Source organism: Trichosurus vulpecula, chromosome 2 (assembly GCF_011100635.1).
Source record: "Trichosurus vulpecula isolate mTriVul1 chromosome 2, mTriVul1.pri, whole genome shotgun sequence".
Lineage (NCBI taxonomy): Eukaryota > Metazoa > Chordata > Mammalia > Diprotodontia > Phalangeridae > Trichosurus > Trichosurus vulpecula.
In genome coordinates this window covers 400,569,597-400,579,368 of record NC_050574.1, presented here as the reverse complement: position 1 = coordinate 400,579,368, position 9,772 = coordinate 400,569,597, and the positions used below count along the sequence as shown (strand labels likewise).

Here is a 9,772-nt window from a genome sequence, read left to right as displayed (position 1 = left end):
ACAACCCTTATAACTGTCTTTTGGCTTTTGACTATATTGATAGCAAGCATTAGAGGGTTGCTTTGAAAAAGATGTATCAAGTTTCTTTTAATTAGCTATTTTTCTTCAGTAATTATTGCTTTTGTTATATTAGGGTGAATTAAATGAATGCTTGACTATTCACATGAGTGATCCACTGAGGAAAATTCCTCAAAGGATCAAAGGGGGGAATTTTAGGATTTAAAATAGATTGCTCATTAGTGCATGGTGAGCTGATTGAGTCTTAATAAGTTTCCACTCTATTTCAATGGACTTGATCAATCTACTCTGTATTGCTTTGACCCCTCATTGCATGAGCTTGAGCCCCCTTAAGCCTGTAACTTCATTTGTGTACTCTGCCCTTGAAGCTTGCCATCCATTTCTTGTAAGCTGCTTGGCAAGATAGGAACACAATTCCAGATGCCTTGTTCTCAGTTCTCCTTTTCTCAGTGCTTTCCAACCACAAATGTTACAAACCCATCCCTAAGTACTAGCATGTTGACCACAAGCCTCCTGTTCCCACCCTTCCCCTCAGAAACTACCAACTGTAGGACTTTCCAAGTGTTGGGAGTCAGTCTGCTCGTAGCATGTTTGCCCACCCTGGGATTTTCCAGAGGATAATGGTCAGGTGGTGTTAGAACACCTAGTGAGGAACTGATGTAAGAGGGCACCAACCAATCAGAAGTTAAATATGTCTAAGTAGAAAGATAGTAACTGTGCAAGAAAAGATTTGCTATAAAAGATTTGCCCTGCCTGTTAGTTTTGTCTTCAGTTGCTGAGGAGCCTTGAATTCCTTTTATTGACAGTTGCTAACCTTGCTAATAAACTGATTGTGCTTGAAACTCTCTGCCTCAGTTTATCCTTATTGGATTTTTTTATTGCCTCAATGGGTTTATTTCATTTGACCATACTTTTATTACAAAGGAGGAATTTTTTTGGAAGGGGAAAGTATTGTTTGAGATAGTGGATATTTATTGATAGAAATACAAAGGAAAGGGGAAAAGAAATAAAAGCATGTCACTGAAATATAAAACACACAAAAGGAATCAAAAAGAAGTTCAGAAAGGAAAGGGGAAAAGAAATAAAAGCATGCCACTGAAATATAAAACACACAAAATGAATCAAAAAGAAGTTCAGAAAGAGACACCAACAAGTAGGACAGTGTTGATACTTTAGCCTTAAATTTAATATATTCCTTTAAAATAGGCTGTTTATAATACAGATGTACTTTTATATATCATCCTTTTCCTGTTTTTTATTGAATCAGATATTTTTGTAAATGGTACTTAATTTAAGCAAGATATGTGTTGTTATCAGTATTAGTGTGAATAAGCCAGACCATCTTTTGTAAGGATTGTTATGCAATGGACAAGAGAATATGGAAGTAAATGGCCAAGTAAGGCTCCAAAGAGCTTGCAGGGATTTGGGCTATAGTTGTAGTCTAGAATTCCTTCCTTCTGCTTTCACTGTTCAGTCGATTGGCTACTGACTCTCTGAGAAAGGGAACCAAGAGTTTATATGGCATAGTTATATTCACCACAGTGTCCTCATATGTGTTTGTAGCTAGATTCCTTCTAGCTCTGAAGCCTGGACACAATTGCAGAAAAGAGGGGATTTGAGGCAAGATGATGACATATCTTACCTATTTGGCCTAGAATTAAAATGTGATATATCTCATCCTCCCTGGTGGACCTCAATCTTCTCTATTCCCTTTGTCTTATCCATGACTAGACTAGAGAGGCAATGACCTCTGGAATGTGACATTCTAGGGGGAAGAAAGAACAAAGACTTAAATTCTATGCCAGAAAGGTTACAGCATTTTGTATATTTCTTATATACTTGTCATATCAATTTGTAATACATTTATTTGTTAACATGTTTCTATATCTCTTATTAATTTATAAAGACCTTGAAGGTAGGGGTCATTTTTATTTATCTTTTTTTTCCAGAGTCTAGAATTGATGAGAACATTTCATACAGAGAGTACTTGACAAATATTTAACAAGTAAACTAAAAGGAAAACTTACAAATGCTTAGCAAATGAATCTGTGTATCATCCTGATGCTTGGGTTTTACAAAGGGAGTGCACAAGGCATGGGCTTCAGCCAAGTACCATGAGCAATTCACTTTGCATTGAAAGTATAAAGCTTGAAGGACAAATGATGGATTTGTTGAAAGGGTATGTTGATCATACCTTCTTGGATACATGTTTCCTTGTTTAAAGAGTTGATGTGGTTTTTCTACAACCCTGTAATCACCTATGTGAACTTGGATAAATGTCAAAGTTCATGCCAAAGTATGCTTACCTAGTGCCTTTTGTTTCTATAACACCGTCAAATCACTGCTTGGATGACTGAGCGGGTAATAAAAAAAAAATTCTACACTATCCCTTGAAGCTCTAAATACAAAATTAAAATAAAGAAAAGAAAAGAAAGGGAATAATTGAAGCAAGAAGTTTTATGAGACCCCATAGAAGTATTGCCCAATTCATCTTTATAATAAGAGCTGCTTATTATACACATCTCTGAAAAGAACTCCTTCAAATGACTTTCCAGAGATATCATCTTTTCTTTACCTTGTTCTGGAGCAAGGGTAGAGCAGGTTTTGTATCCTGTTCACAGCTTCATGTAATTAAGAAATTAGTGTTTCTGCCTATTGCCTAAGAAGTATGCTTCTAGGAGAGATATTAACTATTTTCTCTCTCCCTCCTTCCCCCTCCTTCCCCCCCCCCATCTCTCTCTTTCTCTCTGTCTCTCTCTGTCTCTCTCTCTCTCTCTCTCCTTCTCTATCACTCTATCTCTGTCTCTCTCTGTCGGTCTCTGTGTGTGTGTCTCTCTGTCTCTCTCTCATCTTTCTCTCTCTCTCTCTATCTCTCCCTCTCCCTCTCTCTGTCTTTCTTCTGTAGAAAGCTCACTAACCTGGCAGCTTGTTCATGCTAATAATACTGAAATTCTTCTAGTTTCATATCTGTCTCAAAGTCAATTCCTTCAGGTCACAGTGATTCAAACTCAATACCATGCAGAGAATTTCTGAAGCTACACCTTGAGAAACACCAACTAAGCTTTAATTCTACCTTGAACTTTACTTTCTAACCACAATGGGAATTGATCTACATCATCTCTATATTTTACTATTTTCATAAATCTCATATCAATTCTTTTATCATTGTTAAAAATGACAGCATATGCTGGGCCCACCCTGGGCAGAATTGTAATTAGAAATGTCTTTCCTGTCCTTCCCAATGCATCTTTCTAAACCTGTATAAGAAAACTCTCACGACTGTCTTCTAAACCTAATGAGTGCTGAGTTTGGCATGAAAAGAATAATCTAGAAATCCACAAAAAAGCAAATATATGCTCTACCATGATCCGATTACTATAGAGATACAAACACTAGGAAGTTCAAGAGACAGAACTAACAGTGACATGAATAATAACTCATTTTGCCAAAGATATGTCCCTCAAGTTTTCAAGTAAAACATAAGCAGCTTTATAAAATGCATACAAGTCACTAAAATAATGACTTTCTATATTGTTGAAACACTAGGTGATATAGTGGATAGAATACTGAGTCTAGAGTCAGGAAGAGGAGTTAAAGTCAGCCTCAGATACTTAGTATTTGTGTAACCTCAGGCAAGTTATGAAACCTCTTTTACCTCAGTTTTTTCAACTGTAAAATGGGCATACTAATAGTGCCTACCTGTCAGGGTTATTGTGAGGCTCAAATAAGATAATATTTGTAAAGTGTTTAATACAGTGCCTGGCATATACATAGCAGGCACTACTATTGATGATTATTAATGCTAGCTAGGAGGAGGAAAAAAGGGGAGTTTTTGCTATCCAGTTGGGTCTTTTGCATTCCATATGTAATTTTAGAAAGATTTCTTTTCTTTATTTTCTTTATTTATTTAATATTTTTAGTTTTTAGCATTGATCTTCAGAAGAGTTTGAATTACAAATTTTATCCCCATTTCTACCCACTCCCCCACTCCAAGATGGCATATATTCTGATTGCCCCGTTCCCCAGTCAGCCCTCCCTTCTTTCACCCCACTTCTCCCCCAACCCCTTTTCACTTACTTTCTTGTAGGGCAAGATAAATGTTTATGCCCCACTGCCTGTATATCTCATTTCCTAGTTACATGCAAAAACTTTTTTTTGAACATCTGCTTTTGAAACTTCGAGTTCTAAATTCTCTCCCCTCTTCCCTCCTCACCCACCCTCCCTAAGAAGGCAAGCAATTCAGCATAGGCCACATGCGTATCATTACGTAAAACCCTTCCACAAACTCGTGTTGTGAAAGACTAATTATATTTTGCTCCTTCCTAGACTATCCCCCTTTATTCAGATTTCTCCCTTGTCCCTGTCCCTTTTCAAAAGTGTTTGCTTTTGATTACCTCCTCCCCTATCTGCCCTCCCTTCTATCATCCCCCGTTTTTTGTCTCCTTCCTCTTTCTTTCCTGTGGGGTAAGATACCCAATTGAGTGTGTATGTTATTCCCTCCTCAGGTCAAATCTGATGAGAGCAAAATTCACTCACTCCCCCTCACCTGTCCGCTCTTCCCTTCCTACAGAACTGCTTTTCCTTGCCACTTTTATGTGAGATAATTTACCGCATTCTATCTCTCCCTTTCTCCCTCTCTAAATATATTCCTTTCTCATCCCTTCATTTGATTTGATTTTTTTAGATATCACCCCTTCATATTCAACTCACCCTGTGCCCTCTGTCTACATATATATGTATATTCCCTTCAGCTACCCTAATACTGAGGTCTCATGAATTATACACATCACCTTTCCATGTAGGAATGTAAACAAAACAGCTCAACTTTAGTAAGTCCCTTACAATTTCTCTTTCTTGTTTACCTTTTCATGCTTCTCTTGATTCTTGTGTTTGAAAGTCAACATTTCTATTCAGCTCTGGTCTTTTCACTGAGAAAGCTTGAAAGTCCTCTATTTTATGGAAAATCCATATTTTGCCTTGGTGCATGATATCAGTTTTCCTGGGCAGGTGATGCTTGGTTTTAGTCCTAGCTCCTTTGAAAATATGATATTCCAAGCCCTTTGATCCCTTAATGTAGAAGCTGCTAGATCTTGTGTTATCCTGAGTGTGTTTCCACAATACTCAATTTCTTTCTTTCTGGCTGCTTGCAGTATTTTCTCCTTGATCTGGGAGCTCTGGAATTTGGTGACAATATTGCTAGGAGTTTTCTTTTTGGGATCTTTTTCAGGAGGTGATTGGTGGATTCTTTCAATTTCTATTTTACCCTCTGGCTCTAGAATAGGGCAGTTCTCCTTGATAATTTTGAAAGATGATATCTAGGCTCTTTTTTGATCATGGCTTTCAGGTAGTCCAACAATTTTTAAATTATCTCTCCTGGATCTATTCTCCAGGTCAGTGGTTTTTCCAATGTGTTATTTCACGTTGTCTTTCATTTTTTCATTCCTTTGGTTCTGTTTTATATCTTGATTTCTCATAAAATCACTAGCTTTCACTTGCTCCAATCTAATTTTTAAGGTAATATTTTCTTCAGTGGTCTTTTGGACCTCCTTTTCCATTGGGCTAATTCTGCTTTTCAAGGCATTCTTCTCCTCATTGGTTTTTTGGAGCTTTTTTGCCATTTGAGTTAGTCTATTTTTTAAGGTGTTATTTTCTTCAGTATTTTTTGGGTCTCCTTTAGCAAGTCATTGACTCGTTCTTCATGGTTTTCTTGCATCACTCTCATTTCTCTTCCCAATTTTTCCTCTAGTTCTCTAGTTTGCTTTTCCAAATCCTTTTTGAGCTCTTCCATGGCCTGAGACCAGTTCATGTTTTTCTTGGAGGCTTTTAATGTAGGCTCTTTGACTTTGTTGACTTCTTCTGGCTGTATGTTTTCATCTTTTTTGTCACCAAAGAAAGATTCCAAAGTCTGAGTCTGAATCTGAGTCCATTTTCACTGCCTGGCCATGTTTCCAGCCAACTGTTTGACCCTTGAGTTTTTCACTGGGGTATGACTGCTCATAGAGTATAGAGTACTTTGTCCCAAGCTTCAGGGGATGCACTGTTGTTTTCAGAGCTATTTCTACACAGCAAGCTCTGCCACACCAGTGCTCCTCCTCCCCCAAGAACCACCAGCTTGGACTGCGACTCAGATCTGAGCAGGCTAGAAAGATTTCTTTTCAACCTAGCTTAAGAAGTATTTTCAATTATTAGGATCTTAAAAAAAAAACAGAAAAAACAATATAGTTTGATGGGAAAGTGCTGATTTTAGAACCAGTGTGGTTCTAATGCTTTGGTACTTACTATCTATGTGACTTTGGGCATGTAATGGCAAACAAGGAGGGATTTTTTGTTGTTGTTTTATTGTTTCAGAGTGCTTTTCAGCACTAAGGCAGTCAAGTGTCTTTGAGTCATGCCTTTGTTTGAATCAAGAGTCATTTATTGGAAACAATATATATGATGTGGTGCTAGTGATTAAAGATCTTTCCCTCACCCTGTTGCTAAGTAGGCACTAAGTCCCAGGGCCCTAAACAGGGTATATATGTTCTGAGGTTGGCATTTTGCTTTGGGGGCACACTCATTGGATAAGTGTTGTTGACTTGGCCAGACAAGACTCTGGGTAGCTGTTAAAGCCACCCCACACTCTGCCCCCTCACTTTGAAAACCCAGATGTTGGTGCTTCTCTCTCTGGTAACTTTTTATGCCTTGCTATGGTCATACAGAAAGAAGCCTGTCTACTGATTGGTGTTTATTTGCTCTGTTTATATAATTTCTGCTTGTAATTTCTGTTTGTGTTTTCTCTGAAGTTCAGGGTGCAGACTTTTTCCCCTGAACTAAGTGAATGATATATGTATGTTTAAGTAAAGTAAGATTGTTAGCCCCTTAAAGTCGCTTTCTTTAGAAAAGTATATCAAAGAACCTGTGCTAGTAGCCCTCCTTTGTGCTGGTGTTATTGGCCTTACGTAGCCACAGTAGCTGCAAGTAACATTGTTCTTGCAGGACAACTCACTGAACTTCTGTTGGACTCATTCTTCTCATCTATTAAATAAAGATTTAGACAAGCCCCCAACATTTGTAAACTGGTCATACCCTGTGATCTAGCTATATCATTACTAGTCCTATACCCAAAGAGATCAAAGAAAGAGCAAAGGACGCATATGTATAAAAATATTTATAGCTGTTCTTTGTGGCAGCAAAAAACTGAAAACTAAAAGGATGCCCATTAAAATTGAGGAGTGGCTCAACAAATTTTGGTACATGAATTAAAAGAATATTATTATGCTATAATAAATAGAAAAAGTGGGATTGTTTCAGAGAACTCTGGGAAGACGAGCGTGAAGAGTGACATGAACATGACCAGGAGGACAACTTATACAATAGTAACATTTTGAAAACAATTTTGAAAGACTTAAAAAACACTGGTCAACACAATGACAAAATATTAGTCCAGGTTACTATAACTAAAAATTTTGCCCATCTCCTAACAAAGAGGTAATGGACACAAATTCATCTTGCACAAATATGAACATTTGTTAGAAAGTTTCTGCTTTTTTTTTTCAGTAGGGGGAGAAATATGGAAGGAAGAGAAAAAAAAATTGTTTAATTAATTAAATGAGATCTACTCTAGCCCTAAACTCTATGATCCTTAATGAATTGACTCATATAATGTCTCCAACTTCATTAGATTTACAAGTATTTAGTTTTACTAATACTTCTTGGACAATATCAAAAGGAAGATAGAAAAAAAATCCTCAATAATTTTAATTTGTTATATAATCCAACTATGAGGGGCAAACTCCTTGAAATCAGGGATTTTCTTTTTCATTTTATATCCCCATAATAAGCTATTAATAATTTTGCATTCTTTCCTTAATTCATTCATTCATGCTGCTATTAATTCTAGAAGACAACATGACACTGAAAACATTTTTACAATGAATTTTTATTGTCTTCTGGAAGTGTTCCAGGATATGTTGTAAATCTCTACAGAAAACAACAGAGCATGGGTGATAAACAGAAGAGATAAATAAAGGTATGCTGTGGTTTTTCCCCCTCTTCCTCCTTCCTTCTGTCTAGAATTTCCCTTCCTTCTCCACCCTACTACAAACGTCCTAATTGCATTTTCTTTAAGCTGTAGAAGAGACATGAAGACAGAGACAGAGACAGAGAGAGACAAAGACAGAGAGAGAGACAGAGAAAGAGAGGGACAGAGAAAGAAATAAAGAAAGAGGCACAGAGACATAGAGACAGAGAGAGAGAGTAAAAAAGCAAAAGAAGAGACATCAAAGACAGGAAGAAGGGAGAAAGGTGATAAAACCATGAAAAGGTAGACTAATGGAAAGGAATCTGGTGGAATAGCCTAGTGTGGTTTTCATATGCTGAGACTGGAGTAGCAGAGTTTTGACTTCCCAAGGAATACTAGTGTCACTCCCTGCCTTTCCTTTATGTCAGTCACTGGAATGGTAAATATCTCGAGTTTCAAATGGAAATTGAATCCTAATTATATATTATTATTTACTACCAACTTGATCAGATCATATAAAACTGAACAGGTTATAAATTGCAAGCAAAAGTTTCCAGAGAAAATATTTTTACATTTTAAAATTGAGATGTTACAAGTATGAGCAATTTTGATAGAATTAGAGGATTTTTCAAAGTGTCATCTTGAACCAATAACTCTCCCCAGTCCTGATATGCAATGCCCTGTTGATAGTTTTCGGTTAAAACTTTAAAAAATGTTTTAAATCAGGCTTAGTAATTATGCTGAAAAAATATTTAATTTATTAAGCTCCTTCTCTGGAGGAAAAAAAAAGGAAAAAAACTCATACCCAAAGAAAAGGGCTCCTGAAGCCATTCTTTCAGACTCCAATCGAAAATAAGCTGTTAATTTGTTTCATACATGCTTATTTTTACTTTCAGATAATATGTACAGCAGATCCCAGTAACCAGCAGCTTGTTTTCCTCATAGGCCAGGAGGTAGAGTGTCATCTTCCTTATCACAACCACAAAACGGGAAAGTCCCACAGCAAGGTTGGAGCCATGGTTTCCAGATGGTGTTGAATACAGAGAACTGCTGTGGGACTGGCATCAATGTTCTCCGGTGCTCTTTCACTGCCTCTTCCATTTTCTTTATCACGGCATCAAAGAGCCCCTCATTTTCAGGAGTAAGAATATGCTCTTCAGAAGGGTCTCTTGAAATATCAAACAGCAAAGGAGGATCATGGTAGTTGACACCCCCAGAACATGGACAAAGTCCACTCCAATAGCAGGCTCCACTTTCCTCTGGCTGAAATTTTGGAGTCACATAATGAGCCTTCCATACAGTACCACCTGGAAAAAGGCAACTCAATTATCAAGACATAGGAATTAATATATTAACTACAATATTCCAAAATTTTCTCAAATCAAAGTTATCATCTGGTATCACCGCTTAAAACTGTTTCCCTGTCTCTCACCTCAGTTAATGGGAAAAGAAACTTTAAAATATGCTAGATGCATACCAACCAATAAAAGAATTCTCCAAATCACTGATAATAAGGAAAAAGTCAAAACAACACTAAGATTTTATATGACACTCCAGAAAATTGGCAGAGATGATGTTAGACGGGAAGAGTCAATGTTGGAGGAGTTTTAAAGCCCTTTTGTCACTGCCCAGGAAGGATTAGTAAAACTAAACACTTGCAAATCTAGTGAAGCTGTTGTTGTCATATTGTTGAATTCATTAAAGATCACAGGTTTTAAGGCTAGAGGGGAACCTTTGAAATCATCTAGTCTCCAT

At 37.1% G+C, this 9,772-nt stretch overlaps 1 protein-coding gene across 1 annotated transcript in view; it reads right to left on the bottom strand.

Moving 5' to 3' along the window:
* Positions 1-8,956: 8,956 nt before the first annotated feature.
* Positions 8,957-9,772, bottom strand: part of LOC118838583 (arylsulfatase H-like) — a 41,066-nt gene continuing 40,250 nt past the window's right edge. The window contains exon 10 of the mRNA XM_036745927.1: positions 8,957-9,324. Within this exon, the coding sequence (XP_036601822.1) occupies positions 8,957-9,324 (368 nt within the window). The remainder of the gene's footprint in view (positions 9,325-9,772) is intronic.